The sequence below is a fragment of the Molossus molossus genome, unplaced genomic scaffold, assembly GCF_014108415.1.
Source record: "Molossus molossus isolate mMolMol1 unplaced genomic scaffold, mMolMol1.p scaffold_m16_p_7, whole genome shotgun sequence".
Taxonomy (NCBI): Eukaryota; Metazoa; Chordata; class Mammalia; order Chiroptera; family Molossidae; genus Molossus; species Molossus molossus.
The window spans coordinates 7,119,654-7,138,803 of NW_023425401.1; the positions used below are offsets into that span (position 1 = coordinate 7,119,654).

General features: G+C 46.8%; 1 protein-coding gene across 2 annotated transcripts in view; it reads right to left on the reverse strand.

The window, feature by feature from the left end:
- Positions 1-6,231: 6,231 nt before the first annotated feature.
- Positions 6,232-19,150, reverse strand: part of ANLN (anillin actin binding protein) — a 58,360-nt gene continuing 45,441 nt past the window's right edge. The window contains exons 22-25 of one of the 2 annotated variants that reach the window (XM_036246993.1): positions 16,764-16,850; positions 12,299-12,406; positions 10,261-10,433; positions 6,232-7,632 (exon numbers count right to left, since the gene is read on the reverse strand). In XM_036246993.1, the coding sequence (XP_036102886.1) occupies positions 7,509-7,632; positions 10,261-10,433; positions 12,299-12,406; positions 16,764-16,850 (492 nt within the window). In that variant the 3' untranslated portion in view covers positions 6,232-7,508. The remainder of the gene's footprint in view (positions 7,633-10,260; positions 10,434-12,298; positions 12,407-16,763; positions 16,851-19,150) is intronic. The other variant, XM_036246995.1, reaches the window with a different exon arrangement.

The following is a 19,150-nucleotide window of genomic DNA, read 5'->3' on the forward strand; positions in this document are numbered from 1 at the left end:
AGTCGGTCTAAATGTGGCAAGTCAATAAAGGCGGGTGCACCGGTCGAGGTGAGATGACGGAGCTGCCCAAGGAAGGGAGGAGGAGACAGGACACCAGCTCACATTCCCACCGCCGCGGCCCCGGGCTCCCCTTCTCAAGGACCCGCGACAATGATGTGAGAAGGAAAACTGACGGGAGGTGTTGCCTTGTATCCCGGACTTGCCTGGCTCCCTGTGGAAAACATCTCCAGGACCCGATGCCCTAGGCAGAGGGTTCCAAATGGGCAAGGAGATGCCTGTGAGCACACAGCCTTCCGAAGGGCACATGCCCAGGGACGGTTTTCGGCAAACCACTCCAGCGTCCTCATCTTCAGTGCAGAAAACCCTCTCCAGGGGGACAATGCCTCTGAGATGTTCTCCTCCCCCCCTCACCCCATCCACAGTCGCCCTTCTCCCCCCTGACAAAGCAAACGCATACTTTGTGCTCAGCTCGCTTAGCCATGCTCCTGGGGTATAGACCCCCCGATACTAAAAGGAAGGGGCAACTCTGATAGAGGGTTTTCTGGATTCTCAAAGCAGAACAACACATCCTTTTGCAAGTCAGGTGGCGTTTATATCTGCTTTCCACGGACGTGAAGGAGCGAGGCCTGCTGGTGGTCCCAGAAGATGGGAGAGGGGTACAGAGTCTCTTGGGGTTTAGACTTTTTCTAGGGTATCAACACTGTTGGGGTTTGGAGACCACCACCCTAGAGCCTTCGCAGGGTCTCCTTGCCTGCTGCGGTTGGCTGTGCTCTGGCTTCGGAGATAGACGAATGATTGCGCCACTACTTCAGACATTGCTAGTGGCCTGGGCTCCACAGGGCTCCCATTAACCGCCAGACTTCCAGAACAAGGGAGAAGACCTACACGGCACAGCTGGGGTTCCCCGACTGCTGGGAGGGGGTCCGACCTCCACCTGTCCCCTGGGTCTCACATCCCTTCCTCCTGCTCCGCCTCTCCTACGCCCTGGACCACGGTCCTCGGGTCCTCCCCCGCGCTGGCTCTTCCCCATCAGTGCAGTGACAAGCTCATTCCCTCGCCCAGAAACGCTCCCCCTGGTACTTCCCCACCAAACACCGTCGCTCTGCCTTTCTCTTCTCAGCACGACACCCCGTCTCTACCAGTCTTCACTCACTCGAGGTTTCGTTCTCGTTTTAATTGTTCAGGTGTTCATAAGCCCATGGACATAAGCATAATGAAGATATTTGCACTGTAAACATATTAAATATTCTAGGAATAGAGTCCACACCAGAGCGTTGCTTATCTAGATAACACTGATGATAGTTATCGGTCTTGAATTTTTTTTTTTTTTTTTTTTTTTATCCTCACCCGAGGACATTTTTCGATATTTTGTTCAGATAGAGTGAGAGGGAGAGAGAGAGAGAGAAACATCGACGTGAAAGAGACACATCGAGTGGTTGCCACCCACACGACCCAACCAGGGCTGGGGACAAACTGCAACCAAGGTACGTGCCCTTAGCGGGAACCGAACCCGGGTCTCTCCGGACCGCAGGCCGACGCTCTAACCGCTGAGCCAAATCGGCCAGGGCTATCGGTCTTGAATTTTTAAGTGAAACCATATGAAATGTCTGGATCGCCTAATGCTCTGTGATATGTGGAATTGGATTATTCCATTTCCTCAAGTAAATGTTCCCCTCCATAGTTCCCTTGTATATATATAGGTCTTAACAAAAAATAAATAAAAAGCTCATATAAAATTTTTAAGTCAAAGCATTCCTCCACCCAACACTGGTCCCAACACTTTCCATAGCTCTTTCTCATATAAACTGTGGTGTGTTTCACCCACACTTTGCTCTAGTAGCATCCTTATTCACAGAGGAGATGTTCCAAGCCCCCTCCCCCTTGGAGGCCTGAAACCACGGATAGTACCAAAGTCCTATATATACTATGTTTTTCCTAGACATACATACCTATGATCATGTTTCCTGTACGAATTAGGCACAGTAAGAGATTAGCAATAACTAATAATAAAATAGAACAATTTTAACGATATACTGCAATAAAAGTTACGTGAAGGTGGTCTCTCTTTCTCCTCTCTCAAAAGATCTTATTGTTCTGCAAGCCAAGCAGAGGAAGACAAATATCACATGATCTCACTTATTTGTGGAATATAATGAGCTAAATAAACTGCTGCACAAAATTAACCCAGAGACATAGAAGTGGGGTACAGACTGACAAGCCTCAGAGGAGGGGGGTTGGGGGGAAGAGACAAACCACAGAACTTACATGCATGTGTGCATAACCAATGGACATAGACAACAAAACTGGGGATTAGGCGGGGGGGAGGGGAAGAGGCTGTCAATGGGGGAAAAATGAGAAACATCTGTAACAAAAACAAATTAATAAATAAAAACAATAAAAAAGATCTTATTGTTCTGCACTCACCTTGTTGCGATGCGCTGGGGGGACCCCTCACAAACAGGATGCTGCCGCCATGCTTTCTGACCGTGTGGCCGGGACAGCGGCGGCCCCTCTGCAGCACTGCCACCAAGTGCCAGCGGCCATCTGCCCGCCCACGGCTGCTGTCCGGTGCCTTGTCTGCAGGCCATGAGTGTGGGCTCCCCTGGACGGCGGCTTGCAGACGAGCCCGGTTTCCTGGCAATGGAAGGCTCGCTTTGGGAAGTGTCCTTTCTCCTTAACCCACTTCTTTCCATTTTAGTTTTCAGTTCCCGTGTACATTCAGTGTTGGTTTGCAGGAGTTCCAGGTACTTCCACGCTGCCGGAGATGCAGCTGCAGACCCTCCAGTGATTTTTCTATTTCTCAGTCCAAACCTGGTCCTGAGTCTGTGTCCCCATCCCGGACTTGCCGTGACTGGCTTGGTGTCACCGTTTCAGAGAAACCGTTATTAACGTCTCTAGCTGGGCACCGTCCGGCCCGCGGGCCGTATAAGGCCCCCGAAATCAGTACCAGCTCACATCACACGCCCACCAAACTAGTCTGACCCAACATGGCAGGCTAATTTTTAAGTTGGTCATTTTGTGTGGCCCGCGAATGATGTCGTCAATATCCAAATGGCCCTTGTCTGGACAGAGGTCCCCCAGCCCAAGAACGTTTTCTGCTCGCCCACCCCCCCCCGTGGAACTCCCCTAAGCCTTGGCGTGCAGTGGGCGCCGCTTGTGCAGCTGGGGGTGCCACAGGGACCCTGGCATGAGCCTCACTCTCCTTCTCAATTTCACCGAGATTTGCTCTTATCATAGACCTCAGCGACCTCGGCGTGCGATTATTTTCTTTCCTTGTGACGTCGAGAACTTTCCCTTTTCCCTTAAAGGAAGAACTTGGGAGCCTCTCTGTGGCATGTCCGAGTCACCAGCGTCACTACTCTTGTGTTCTGGGGCCACTGCTAAGTCAAACAGGGCTCCTCGGACACAAGCACTGTGATCGGCGACCCGATCGCGGAGATGCAAGCAGGTTAAGGAACAGGTGGGCCTGTTGCAGGGACGCGTCCCCTCCAGGGAGGGGGGAACAGCAGAGTTCAGACCACCCAGAGGACACGCATCTGAGAACCTGCGAATTGTTTACTTCTGGAATCTTCCACTGAATGTCTTCGGCCTGCTGTGGACAGCGGTAACCGAAACCGCTGGGAGGGAGACCTCCGATAAGGCCCGCTTGTTCACACGAACAGACACGGTTCCTGTTGAACGGCACACCGTTCCCACAGGCTGTCCTGGGACCGCATTGCTTCTTCTTCCCGAGCATCGCCTGGTGCTCCGTGGTGGGGGCCCGTTTCCTGTGAACTGGCAGGTGGATTATTTCTAACGAGCTTCCCTGTGGAGGACTTCCAGGTTATTGCTATTGTTTCCCTTTCAACGGTATCGTAATGATCCCTGTGGGTTCACCTGTGCCCCCCCGCCAGGCATCCGAGTGGGAGGCAGGACTCAAAGCAGCTGGTCTTCGTTCGGGGGCAGGAAGGCAGGTGCTCTGAATTCCTTGTGAATGTGCGAACACCGGACCCCCGGTAAGAGACGCCGCCTCCCGGATCTCGTCTGTGGGGTGCACTTGCTGAGTGGCGCTGCTGAGGGCGGCTGTGGTCGATCCACTTGGAATCCGTGGATCCGTGAGGCTGGAGCCCTGAGTCACACCAGCAGTGCAGCCGCCTGGGTATGAAACGGCCACGTTTCCTCACCTAAGGGCTCCTGGCGTGGGAGGGGCCCACCCGCCGCGGGTGGGCGGCCTGGGAGGTGCTCAGGACGTTGCACAGTTCATCACCCTGCTTCGCCGGTGCCTTGACATTATGGGTAAATCTTTTCTTAATCCTCACCCAAGGGTATTTTTTCAAATATCTTCTGTTACATTGGGGGGGGGGGGGCGTTGATGTAAGAGAGACACATCGACTGGCTGCTTCCCCCACGACCTCGACCAGAGCCGGGAAGAACTACAACTGAGGTATGTGCCCTTGACCAGAATCGAACCAGCGACTCTTTGGTCCACTGGCCGATGCTCTAACCGTTGAGCCAAACCAGCCAGGGCTATGGGTAAATCTTTATATGGGTGAGATCTCTGATGTGTGCGAATCAGTTTGAGAAGCTGATTCCGTGTGTTAGCAGAGATTACTGGAGGTTGCCAAGTTGCCATCCAAAAAGGCCAAATCAGTCCCGACGCTCATCAGGAGTATGAGTTTGTTTCTCAGCAGCACTGACTCTAGTTTCACCAATGTGAGGGCCAGTAACCCACTGTTTAACTGTGTGTTCTTCTGTTCATTAGTATCATTTTTGCATTTGTTGGCCCTTTGGATGTGAGTGTGCATGTGGGTGTGGGTGTTTCTTGCTAATACTATTTGTCGCTCTTTTAGTTTAAAATTTATTAATTTGAAAAGCATCATAATATGATGAAGTATGTGGATTCTGGGTTGGCATCCTGGTCTGCACTTGCTAAGCGTGTGGCCTCAGAAAAAGTACAGTACCTACGTTTTAGTTTCCCCATTCCATGCCTGTTTCATAGGGGCGTGAGATTATGAGATAATCCATGCAGACGGGCAAGCATATCGCCTGGTGCATAGTAAATGTTCGGTGACACCCAAGTACAGGGGCTCTTCATCGAGTTTGCATATTGATTCTTTGATTATTAAGTACGTTGTGAATATTCTCTCCTAGTCTGCTGCTCGTTTTGTTGATAAGACATTTGTCAGGCAGGATTCTGCTTTTCATGCAATCATACCTGCCATTTTTTCCTTTATAGGTATTTATTAAACCTGGATTTTTACCTGAACCACTTTATTGAACTGACGGCTCCAAATTTCAGTTCCCATTTTCTGAGTTTGTGGTCAGAATCTTCGGACTCCTCTTTGGTCTCAGACGTCGCTAGGGTTCCCTTCGTGGATGAGTCGACAGCCACTCCTTCTCGGGTTCCCCTAAAGCTCGTGCTCCTCCCGCCCTCGCCCCTGTGCCAGGGCGCATCCTCGGACAGTCTTCGCCGCTCCAGTGGCTCCAACGACCCCCCAGGCAGATGACACTGGGATCTTGTGAGCATGATTTCCACTGTTGGCAAGGTATTTCCATCGCCATGGTCCACAATCACCTTAAATTTCTTCCAAAACTTAATTGTATATATCCGTTATATATACTAAGGGATATTGCTATGCTTTTATCCTTTAACTTACAACAAACAGTATGTATGGAGTATTTTTTAGGAATAAATGAATTTGTATCTATGTAACATGCACGGACTCTCCTGGGAGAACACAATCACCGGTAAAAGGGGTTGCGTCAGTGGGGAAGACACACTTTTCACATTAACTTCCTTTGCTGGGGCAGAAGTTGGGTCGGCGGGAAGAGACAGACTGCACGCACTCGGGGGACTGGAAAATGACTGTTAAATGTGCACCGGTGTGTCCCAGCAGAGTCCCCTCCAAAGGCTGAGCCCAGAGCCCAGGTTCCACCCACCTTTTATACATGATGAGCCCCGGGCATTTGGGGGCCTTCTAGCTCCTCTGTAGTTTAGGAGAGTCACAGAAGCCAGGGCGGGGCTCTGCACTGCCTGGGGGCTGCACCTGCCTTCTCACCTTGCGCCTTGTCAGTTTGTACCATGACATGTTAAACACAAGTCTATAAATAAATACAGGGGACCCTCTCATCAATCCCCCCAAACCTGCTGTTGTGGCCGGTGATGTCCCTTCTTCACTCAGTCTCTGCTACACACCGGGGGATCATCCTCCATCCTTTAAATGTACATCAGGGACCACATGGAAATGTCGTCCATCACTCAACAGCGACCCTGCTCACCCCCGATCCACTCACTCATTCAACAGCAGCCCTAGAGCACACAGTGAGTCTAGCCCTGGGACACAGACAAAGGATGAGAGACACTGGCAGGAAAACACTCTCAAGACGCCCACAGCCTGGGAGCGGGGCAGCCACACCACACGTGTGAACAGGACTCCTCACGCCATCTAAAGTGTTTATTTAGGTAAGAGATCATAAAATACATTTTTATAATACACATAAGAAAAAACACATTTAAACGAATAAACTGTAAATGACAGGTGACAGAATTTAGTGTTTATGAGATCATCAATAACTTGAACAACTCGGAGAGGAAAGTCAAACTGTGCTTGAGTTTGAGATAATGCTTTACAATAGTCTGTAACAAAAAGTAAAGTGTCTTTTAAAGAAATACATTACTTAACAATGTTTCAAATGATTTCATAAGCATAATGGATTTCTAGACACGAAAAGTAAAAGCGTCCAGAACTTTGGCAAGCAAAGTATTAGTCCACAGCAGCTTGTAAAGTTTACTTTCTTATGTAAAAACTCCCATTTACATCTGTTCTTGTTACAGGGACAGAAAGAAACCAGTGCGCCGAGTATATTTAAGGAGTCTGTTAGCTAGAGTAAAAATAATTACTTTTAAAAGCCTACATTTGATGGAAATGTGCACCATGCAGCATCTGTAGTCAGTGAGCAACGTAAACCATTTGATTATTGTATTCTAAACAAAACATTTAACTCCCTAGGGCCCCTAAGTACACATTTCCTGTTCAAAGCCTCAAGCTTTAAACTGCTGTGCATTCGCTGCGTGAGAAAGCCCTCACCTCCACCACTAAAACTACTTCTGTAAAGTTCCTCAGAAATTTTTCAGTGCAATAATAACAAGTTATATCCAATAAAGGACCACAACCTAAGGAAAAAGGTACTGAGGCTAACGAGAGAGTGACCTCTGACTCCGGAAGACCTCTCTACTTTTGAGACCCACAGCTCCAAGAAGACAACTTCCATTTTCTTACTTAAAAACACAAAACATTATGAATAACTAAATACTCAGACCGCTAGGAAAATGAGACTTTTAAATTAATAAATGACAGAAGAGAAATCAGTTGAAGTTTTACAAACAAAAGATATAAATACTGCATAACATGTATTGAATATTGGCACATACCCTTTCATTTTTAAAGCATGAACTGCAATTGGCATAGCTAATGCTCCTAAGGTACATGGCTCCAACAAGCCTCCGGATGCCTGGAGCTCCCCACAGTTCAGGGCCTTCCGAGAGGCTTGTAGCAGGCGTCAGGCTGCCAGAGACGAATGTCAACAAGAACTTGATTGAGTTTCTGCATCCAGAGATCCCGCTCCTCCTTGGTGTCTGCAGACAGCCAGTGCCTGCAGGGCAAACAAGCACATGCTCAGGCCCCTTTCCACCCGCACAGCTCCCTGTACCTCGCTAGGGGAGGAAACCTAAGCGAACCAGTTACATGAGTTCCTCTGTCCCCTTTAGATGGATGCTGACTGAAAGCCCCACAGGGAGATGCTTCTTCAATTACAGTCTTTTTAAAGACCCCGCAGACTGGTAGCTGAATCACAGGTCACACTGATGATGCTTGGTAAACGACGTTTCTACACCATACATGGCGACTATCTTACACAGTGGTCTGGCCTGGGCAAAATGGTGATGTGGGCCACCCACTGAGTGGGTCACTTCCTAGCAAGAGCAGGCACAGCACAGGCCTACACCTGGGCGCGGCCCAGCCCTCAGACTCGGGCTCAGGCTCCCTAGGGGCTGAATCACAGGTTCTTGGACCTTCACCTGGCTTTACAGGTGACACTGTGCCGTCCTGTCTCCCATCATGTTTGTGCTCCTGTGTTAGTAGAACATGCTAATTACAATAAATGAACTAAAGATCCTAAGACTGTCTATCCTGACCTCTCTGTCCACTTCAGAAACCGGATTTAGCTACAAGTGGAGTAACCCCCTGACGGGGCAGGTGAGGGTGGGGGAGGGGGTCCCTAACCCTAAGCCAGACCATTCTCCTGGAAGCAGACAGTTGCTGACAAGGTTTTCATACTGTCCTCATTCAGCACCTGTCCAGTTTCCCGCCACTGGTACCAGACATGGCCGGCGTGTGAGCGGACCAGCTGTCAGTCAGAGAAGGACACGGTCACAGTATCACAGTGGGCAGTTGCAGAGTTCACTCCAAGTGCTTCTTGACACTGTGCTAGCCTGTCTACTCCTGACTCTCTAGTGTCATGGGGGGGGGGGGGGGGTTCCCTTTCCACACAGGAGAATGCACAGGGCCAGCAACGTTAACTGGCCATGGTTACATCTGTAAGTCAGAGTCAGGCCTTCACCGAGGTCTGTCAGCTCCCAACGCCCACGGAATAATACTAACCAGAAGAGAAATCGTTTGTGTTGAAGGAGAGAAAGGTAGCAAGGTTGGTTAGTGGAAATAAAAATGAGATATTAAATGTAGATAAAAGGCCCTGTGTGGAAACAGTTAAGTGAGGCAAAGGAGAATGTAGAACTGTAAAATGTTGATATTTTACTAAATATATGACCCAAACAAGTTTTGAGAAGCCACCAAGTAAACCTGAAGACTCAGCCAGGACCGAAGCAAGAACGCACCAATCTCAAATGCTTGGAGAAAGAAGTGCCCACTCAAGTCACGATCATGTTATGATGAGAAAACCACATGCAAATGAAGTACACAGTCACAGAGCGACATGTGATCTAGCCACTTCTACTGCAGGACAAGGCCAAGAAGTCGGGGAGGGCTTGTTAGCAGATAGGAGATGAGACTACATGAAAAATGTAACATTTAGCCCTGGCCGGTTTGGCTCAGCGGTTAGAGCGTCGGCCTACGGTCCTGAGAGACCCGGGTTCGGTTCCCGCTAAGGGCATGTACCTCGGTTGCAGTTTGTCCCCGGCCCTTGTCGGTTGTGCGGGTGGCAGCCACTCGATGTGTCCCTTTCACATCGATGTTTCTCTCTCTCTCTCTGTTCCTCTCTCTCCCTCCCACTCTACCTGAACAAAAAATGGAAAAATGTCCTCGGGTGAGGATAAAAAAAAACAAAAAAAAAAATTAAAAAAAAAAAAGGAAAATGTAACATTTAACAGGGCTAAAATGGGCCACTGTGGTGAGGAACCCCTGAATTTTGGTTGGCTCCCCCAGACTCTGACCTGACAAAGCCACTGGGCCCTCTGTCCTGTCTGTTGCCAGCCCTGCACGGAGGCCCCCGAAGGAAAGGAGGGAGGAGTTAACTGAACTCACGGAAGTGATCTAGACACCGACCTTCCGGAGATCGGGTCCCCTGCCGGCTGCTGTAGCCAAGCGGCAGGAAGGTGGTGGCGTTACGGTGGTGTCTGGCTGGCGCTCCGGCGGGCCACACCGGAAAGGCCGGCGCCTGTCCCATCCCAGAGCAGCCTCCACGGAGACTGTGTCCCCCTCGAACCTTTGTCCCTGATCACCACTTTGTACGCTGAAGTTGGTCTTCAAGCTTCTCTTGGGCGTCCAGGCAAAAGAATCTTATACTGTTGACAATAAGCTTTTGCATCTTGTACATAAGCTTCAGATTAACAAATGGTGATACCCCTAGTAGTTGATTCTGTTCATCTCCAACCAGAAATTTGCAGAGCAGAACAACTGTTTGTAAGTCACCTGCTCAATCAAGGGCATTTTGGAATAATACTTTATTCCAAATACTCTTTAAGTAATACTTGACTTCCCAATTGTACACGAAATCTCCAGACAGCTAGCTGCCTTGAAAACGGCTACACTGAGAATACACTGAAAAATGATGAGCTGAGATACAGCCTGAACGTCATGCTTTTCTTAACGGTATTAACTTAGTTATCAGATTGTTCTCTTAAGGACAGTTTGTGTGTTTTGTTTAAGACTATACCCACTTTAAAGACAAGGACTAAGGACTATCTCTGATGTTTCTTACAATGGCGAGAACCCAGTGGACAATTAACTCCTTTGTTGACAGAAACATTTACAGCCCGATACGTACTTGGTGACACAGAGCGTGTCCCTGCACTGGCTCACAAGAGTCTCTCGGTCATCTTCTCTTTGCGGTCGGACAGTGATTAATTCAAAAGTGTTTCGTCTCGCACAGAATTCTCTGTTGGCTGGTTCTACCTGGCGGCTGGTACAGTTGGCCAGATTTATCCTTCCCATAGGATTCTTTAAAAACAAATTTTTAAAAAAGTATTAGCAGAAAATCAACAAGACCATTTAAGTCAATAAGCATTAAGCAGTATTTAAGTTTGTATTAACTTAAAATTTAATTACACTGGAAAAATAATGTAACTACACTGGGTTTAGAGAAACATAGGTAATATACAGGGCAGGGAAAAAGTAGGTTTAGAGGTGTTCATCTGGAAAATAATACAATAATTAATAAATAAAAATACAAGAATAGCCCCGGCCAGTGTGGCTCAGTGGTTGAGCGTCGACCCAGGCACCAAGAGGTCGCTGGTTAGATTTCTGGTCAGGGCACATGCCCAGGTTGTGGGCCCGATCCCCAGTGAGGCCATGCAGGAGGCGGCCAATGAATGTTCTCTCATCGATGTTTCTCTCTCTCTCTCCCTCTCCATTCCTTTCTCTCTCAAATCAATAAAGAAAAAAAATTTTTTTTTTTTAAAGAATATAAGAATAAACGGTTTCTCATACAACTGTAGACCTACTTTTGCCCCATCCTGTATATTATTGTTTCTTAATAATAAAAACTATTGTAAGGAGACATAAAAATAAAAACCAGAGATGTCAACTAGAGCTCTTAGCCAGATTAAAACATAAACTCTTTTATGGAAAACTTCAAACAGATAAAAAATTAAAAAACCAGAAACAGTCTAATAATGCTCCATGTACCCCTCTACCAGCTTTAACAATTAGAAACACACGCCAACCTCCTTTGGTCTGCAACCCATTCCCTTCCTCCCCCCCTGTACACAGAAACCTGGACATGTTGTTCATCTGTAAACAATGTTCATGTGTGTGCTGGCCAGTTTGGCTCAGCAGTACGAGCGTCAGCCCTTGGACCAAAGGGTCGTACGTAGGTTTGATTCCTGGTCAAGGGCACGTGCCTCAGTAGCAGGTTTGATGCCCGGCCCTGGTCGGGGTTGTGCGGGAGGCAACCAATCTGTCAAAAGTTTAAAAGGCTGGTGTGTCAAGTGTCGGTGGGGATGTGGAACACTGAGAACTCTCCTGGTGGGAACAGAACACTGTGTAACCACTTTCAGGAATCATACGATGAACACATCTGGGCTGAGGATCTGCAAACCCTACAGCCAGCAAATCTGCCACTAGGGACAAACTCAATGAAGAGCGCTCACCCTACAGGAAGCCGAGTCACAGCACTGCTGTGCATGACAGCAGCAATTCGGAGATAATCTAAAGGCTCATCAATCAGACTGGGACAGAGAGACGGCAGGAGCCGCACACACTAGAGCTGCACACAACGCACAGAGCTCTCACCCACTGCGAGCTGCAGATGCTCCCTGCAGCATGCTACTATGTGTAACGTTTAAACATGCAACTGCGGTAACATGTTGCTTCGGAATGAATACATACATAATAAGAAGTAAAGAAATAAGTAGTAACAAAACTTCAGGATAGGGCTCACCTCTCTAGGGGAGAGAAAATTACATGGGGACCTTCAGCTGGGCTGATAACAGAGGATGACGGATAGTCTTTTTGACCATTCTAAACATTTCACAATAAATTTATGTAAAATTTTACATGGCTACAATAATACAAAAGTAAATTTAATATATTTCTGACTAAAAATGTCAATTAAAAATATTATGCAACAATCTAGGAGGGAAGAAAGATAAATATTTTGAGTTGTCAAATCGCAGGGAATGGATAAAGTATAAAATTTTACACGAATGCACGTACACACACATGCACGCACACACGTCTTGCAACAAGAACATTCAATGGCTCAGTAAGCAAGGGGACTGGGTGGTGGCGGGAGAGGGGACGTCTGGGCGAGCACCAGGCGGTCAGTCAGGGCCTTCGCCGCCGACCAGTGCTCGTGACCTTACCTTGCGTTTCTCATCATCTGGGTAAGTCCAATAAGAGATGCAGTTCCCAGACAGAATGCACCATCGTCGGTGCCAGGCACCAAAACCACTAACATCTTCAAATATGGTCTGGAAAAGTCAATGAAATACTGCTTGAGACACTTGAGGATGGTAATTCCACTGGCCAAATGCCAACATGTTGAAATATTTCATAGTTCACAATCTACTTGCAAAGTGTTTCCATCATGTCTTTTACCCCAATAATGAAAATCACTGATTGCTCACACCCAGAAATGTACCCGGATTTTCAGCATCATTTATGAGCGTACAGCATTTAAGAATGTCCTCATATTAATGCCAAATAAATACCTCGACCTAATATTAGACTTTTAAAAACATGGAATCCCTAACCAAACGCTCCTTAAATAAGAGAAAAGTACGTCAAGTGTTGGAGAGTAAAATGATTTGGGAATATCATGTCTTATATATTTAAAAATCTGATGGTAGCTTATTATTTAGATTTAATACAGAGGACTGACATTATATTCTATTTGGGAAAACAGGACTAGAGAAGAGTTAAGTGGTGATTACACGGCTCCATGGACACCGTGATAAGCATCAGAACCTGGGCCATCAGCACTGGGGTGCGCGTCTCCCTGCGGCTGGGGGCGGCCTTAGGGCTGCAGGCTCCACGCCAACGGGAGGGAAGCAGTCACTCTGGGGAGGGACAGGGCTCCGGGGCAGGTAACCAAGGACGTAGGTCTTTCCCACGGCAGTACTTCTACTAAACACCGTAAGCAGAAGCTGCTTCCCCCAACCCCTCTCTTTTCTGGTCACAGTCACAATGGAGCCCTAATTTATATAAGTCCTTCCTTTTAATTTTAAAAAGAATTCCTTTAGAAGCTATTATATTAGAAGACAAAGCAAGGTAAAAATTGAACAGTACTCTAGACGAGGGGTGGTTGACTTCTTCTGTAAAGGGCAGGAGAGTAAAGATTTGGGCTGCTGGGCCAGCCAGGCTCCGTCACGCGACAGCCATTCACTCAGCGCTGCTGTGGCGCAAGCAGCCACGACACGTGGAGATCCATGAGCCTGTGCTCCAATAACATGGAGGAAAACAAACAACGTGCACACTTTGCTGACCCCTAACACACAGAATCCAAAGGTGTGTTTGATTTCAAAATGCATTAAGAAATCTTCCACCTTCAAATGGTTCAGTGAGGCCTTACACCAAACCATAGTGGGATACACACTCTCCTCGATCCACTAATTTGTGTCAATTTATCAAAAGGTGGTTTGAGTTAGGAGTGCAATCTCTGGCCATGGGGGAAAGTTACATTGTGTGAAGAAGTGTTTCCTTGATAGGATAAAACCTCAAATTTATTAGCTTAATTAATTAGCTCAAATTATTTAGTTCACTCCAGCCACATGTCCTCTTACCCCACCTTTTTCTCTCTTCCCCAGTCTATCCTCTCTCCTCCCCAAAGCTTTTCTAGGCAACACCTGCTCCCTGCTCACAGCCACCCAAGAAGTAAGACAGGAATCGGATTTCAGTCTCAAGGACAAAGTTAGTACAAATGACTCACCAGCCCCCTCTGTGTTTACGGTCACCTTTCCCATCATAAAGGTAACAGACAAGGAAAAGTTTGATGGAGAAGAATAACACATGTTATTACACTCCACCGTAATCCGAGAGGAATAACAAGAGGACAGCTTTTCCTTTTCACAGCTGAGGAAACTGAGGGCCAAGGAAATTAAATGTCCACACACAATGACCACGCAGAACGGGGACCTTGCAGGCACTCAGATGACCTTCTCTTGTGCTCATCAGCCCAGCCGGAGCCAGACGAGACCATCTCAGAACCACTTATGAAGGTTCTCTCATTGGCCATTTCCTTCCTTCCAGCTGCCAGTAAGGAAAACCGAACAACTTAAACTTCAGTCTCTACCTCTATTCCTGAGAGAGGGCAGAGGTCATTACAATGCATTGATCAGACAGGAGAGGGAGGTTATTTGGGAGAGTCCTGCGCCCTTTCTTACGACATTTCTGTAAGAGGATAAGCCTGAAGAGATAAACTAAAGAGCCCAGCTCAAAAATCAGGTAGCTCAGATATTATATGCAAATGAACTGGCTGGCACAGTCTATCAGTTGCTAAAAGTCTCTAATAAAATATGAGCCCTGGCCGGTTTGGCTCAGTGGTTGGAGCGTCGGCCTGCGGTACAGAGAGACCCGGGTTCGGTTCCCGCTAAGGGCACGTACCTCGGTTGCAGTTTGTCCCCGGCCCTGGTTGGGTCGTGTGGATGGCAGCCACTCGATGTGTCCCTTCACATCGATGTTTCTCTCTCTCTCTCTTTTCCTCTCTCTCCCTCCCGCTCTATCTGAACAAAAAATGGAAAAATGTCCTCGGGTGAGGATAAAAATAAAAAAAAAAGAAAATATTTACATTAAAATTATAAGGTCAGTAAGTAAACACCATTTTCAACCCAGGAATTATAAAAAGGTTTTTCCAAGAATATCTAGCGCCACCTGCTGGCTTTACACCCACGAGACGTGAACAAGGAAGCCAGGTGCACAGTCCCTTTGGCCTCCTGGGCTTTTTTTGCAACTAGCTCTCCTTCCTGCACAGTGCACAGCCGCTGGGGAGACCTGTCTCGGTCAGATTCCTGCTTCACAAAGGAAACCGAAGCTACTGGGTTTCTCTGCTCCTGCTCTCCCCCTACAACCGTCCATGTGTCCTTCTCGCATGCGTTTCTCCTGATAATGGAAGAGGTGTGACTCTGTATAAGATCAATCCTGTGACCGTGAGCTGTGGCCTGGGTCTGACTTCGTCCCATGACCTTCTTCATTCCATGAATTCTTCCTGAACCTCGTGCAGGTTCCCCACGGCCCCCACCTCCAACCACGTCTGCCCTATTAAAAGCTACTCAATTGTATTTGAAGATTCAAATCTTTTTGAGACTAGTAAAATATCAACCAAATCCTGAAGACTCTGACAAGTCCCACACTCTCCTTCTGCCCCTGCAGCCAAACTGTTCAGAGATGCTCGCACTCGCCCTCCTCCCCTCCCCTCCCCTCCCCTCCCCTCCCCTCCCCTCCATCTGCAGCCCAGCTTCTGCTCCCTGAGCCTGAGGGCCCCCGCCTGGTGAGTTCAAGGCTCCAGCAGACCCTACCTCACCTGACTTGCTCTCTTGCCGGGGCAGCCACAACACACACTCGCCGCTGCCCCGGAATGTCCTTCCGGAGCTCCCCTTCCTAGGTCTGCGGTTTGAATGTTAGGGTCCCTCCAATGCTCGGGTCCCTGGAAGTCTGCGTTGCTCACCTCCCCCTGCGCCTCATTACCGTCTCTAAGCTGCAGAGTTCCAAATCTCATCTCGGACAAAAGGTCTATCTTGAACTCCAAACCCAGACCTTTGAAACCTATCTCTCTAGGCACCTAAAATTGAAATTAAAACTTCATTCATTAAAACCTCCCACCCTGGGTAGGAATTGATTGGCAAGGGGCATGAGGGAACTTTCTGGTGTAATGTTTTATATCTTAATTAAAATTTGGGGTACAGACATACACATGTGTCAAAACTCAGAGGATATACACTTAGGATTTAGGGGAACATGCTAATATCTACAATATACTTTGAAATTCTTTCCCCCAAATATATTTTCAGCAGTAGCTAAAGGATGGTTAAGTAGTAGACATATAATAAAGGGTATTAAAAAATGTATGTGGGTATTCACTGTAAAATTCCTGCACATTTGCGAATTTCCACAATAAAACATTTCCGGGAAAAAGCACTTCCAGGAGAAACTCAGGCTCCTCACCAGACATCTTCAGGGCCGCCCCTCCAATCCCCTTCCCACATGGCAGTCAGAATGACGTCTCTAAACCCGAAATCTCATGTCACTCCTCGGCTTAAACCCTCTAAGACTACCCACTGGCTTCAGGTAAGCCCAAATTCTTCAGAGGTCCCTTTAACAGCTCCCACTTCCCCCTGGGCGCGCGCCTCGTGCCCCTCCCCCCACCACACACTCAAATGCCAAGCTCCAGCTCCCTGCAATGCCCGTCCCTGCAATGCCCGCCACTACCAAAGACTGCCCCTCTCCTTCAGTGGGGAGAGGGAGGGAGGGGCCCTCGGCCACAGCTCACCCCCTCTTTATCTCGAGCACTTTCCCCTCTTACTCCGTGGTTACAAGTTACTTCTTCCAGCAGCTTCCTTTAGGCTCCCTACCCAGACTCAAGAGCTGACATCCCACCATGTAGCAACACGTAGGCACTGTGCTGCCTCCTACCACAGCACAGTGTCGTCCTTCCCCTGCTAAACCGCAAGTTCCAGACCTACTACGTGCCCACACCAGCACAGTGATGGGCACAGAGGGACACGCGACAAATCTTCGGGGAACCAATTTCTACTTATCACACAGGATTTCATGTGTGGGAATCAAGTCTACTCTTCACAAACAGAAAAAAGAGAACAAATATAGATTACTTACTAGAAAACCTCTTTCTTCAACACTTGAATTCACCTGACATTTTATTTTTAAATAAATATGACCTTCCAAAGGAGATAAAAAGGGCACCTGCGAACAAAGACAATAAATTATTTGCAAAACAGTTTCAAACTGATTTTTTTTCATAAAATATATAAAAATCATGAATAGAGAATATTGTGCCTTGAAAACACACTATTTTCTAAAGCTGGAATATAAAAGAAGTGGCCAAAAAAACCACTGGTTCCTCAGAAACAAATGCTTGTGAGGAATAAATTCACTCAAATTAGAGCTCATACAGCAAAACCCCGAGTCCCAGTGAACATGACAGAGAGAACACAGATTTAAGAAAAGAGTACACGTGCTAATCCATTCTCCATCAATAGAATATACTAAGAGGAGACTGGATAAACCAACTGGTGTATTATCACAATAAAATATTACTCATCAATAAATAACAGTGAACTGTAGAACTAAAAGTTGATCCTCAAATTCATATAAAATTGCAAGAGGCCCCAAACAATCAAAACAATCTTGAAAAAGAAAAACAAAGCTGGAAGAACCACACTTCCCAATTTCAAAACTTACCCTGAAGCCACCATAATCAAAATAGTGTGGTATCCGCATAAGAATAGACATGCAAACCACAGGAACAGAATTGGCCATATAGCTTACGGCCAATTGATTTTCAACAGGGTACCAAGACCATTCAAGAAAGAAAGCAAGCAATCTTTTCAACAAATGGGGCTGGGGAACTGGATAATCATATGTAAAAGAATGAAGGTGGATTCCTACCTCATACCATACACAAAAATTAACTCAAAATGAAGCAATAACCTACATATGAGAGCTAAAATCATAAAACTCTGAGAAGAAAACATAAAGGTAAATCTTCAATGATCATGGATTTGGCCATGGATTCTCAGATATATCAAACGCATGAGCAATGAAAGAAAAAATAGATAAAATAGGCTTATCAAAATTAAAAACTTCAGTATGTAGAGTCCTCAAAAAATTAGATAGAACTACCATATAATCAAACAATCCCATTTCTGGAAATGTATCCAAAAGAATTGAAGTCAGGTTCTGAAAGGTATATCTGCACTCACATGTACATTGTAGCATTCTTCATGATACCCAAGAGGTGAAAACAACCCAAATGTCCATCAACAGATGAATGGATACAGAAAGCTGGTGCAATCCTCTCCTTTCTCCCCACTTCTAAGTATTTACTCTGGGCCATCCAAATGCTGTTCTTCTCAGAGTATGAAGTTTGTCTTTTAGGCTTTGAAATGCCCCTGTGTATCTTTTCTTATGTGTCCTAGCCCACAGCCCCATACCTGTGCACAGCAGATCCTTGAGATCAACTACTAAGTCTTTTTATTGCTTGTTCCCACATCCTACTTGCCATATCATATCCAGGCATTCAATAAATGTCTGTTTGGGCAAATAAATACCCAGAGTTCTTCTAATGAATGGTACATACATACAGTGGAATATCATTTAGTCATAAAAAAGGAAATTCTGTCAGATGCTATAACACGGATGAGCCTTGAAAACATTATGCTAAAGGAAATAAGCCAGTCACAGAAGGATAGATATTTCATGATTCCACTTATATGAGGTATCTTTCTGTTTCTATGAGTTTGGTATCTAAAGTATCCAAACGCATAGAAACAGAAAGTAGACTAGTGGTTGCAAGCGGCAATTTAAAAAACAAAACAGGACATGAGCCAGATTTAACCTGTAGGCTATAAGTTTGCCTGGTCTTGTAGTAGACTAAGCACAAACATATTAGTACTGCATTAAACATAAATGGACTAAACACTCCTGTTATAACTCAGTGCCATTGACCCAAACTCCCAGAGGCTGTCATGACAACCAAAGGGGTTGTCAGTTTACTCATTTACTGAAGAACATTCTTCACTAGCTAATCCCTAAGTAAACACTAACCCTTGAGGAATCCTGGGGTCGGCGCCAGGGATGATCTATTGAAAACATCTTGACCTTTGAGATGTCTGGGAAACTGAGTAACAGGTAATTAACTAACTGCTAAATTCCGCTTCTGTAACATGCTTGCTTACACGTAGCAACCCCCCTCACAAAATCCTATAAAAAGGAGCCATTTTAGCTCTCCGCCGCCGCAGTTACTCCTGTGTGGGACACACTGCAGGCCTGCGGACTTAGCTCAATAAACTCCTTTTGTTAAACCCCATCTCGGCGTCTGAGTTTGGTCGATCTCCTGGGTTACAACATTTGGAGGCCCCAGCGAGATCACCTCGAGGTCCCCCTCTGAGAGGGGTCGACCTCCTCAGGCACAAGGCGAGGCGCCTCCATCCTCGCCTCTACAAATTTGATCTTCTGACTGCGGCCAGATTCGGCTTAGGGAC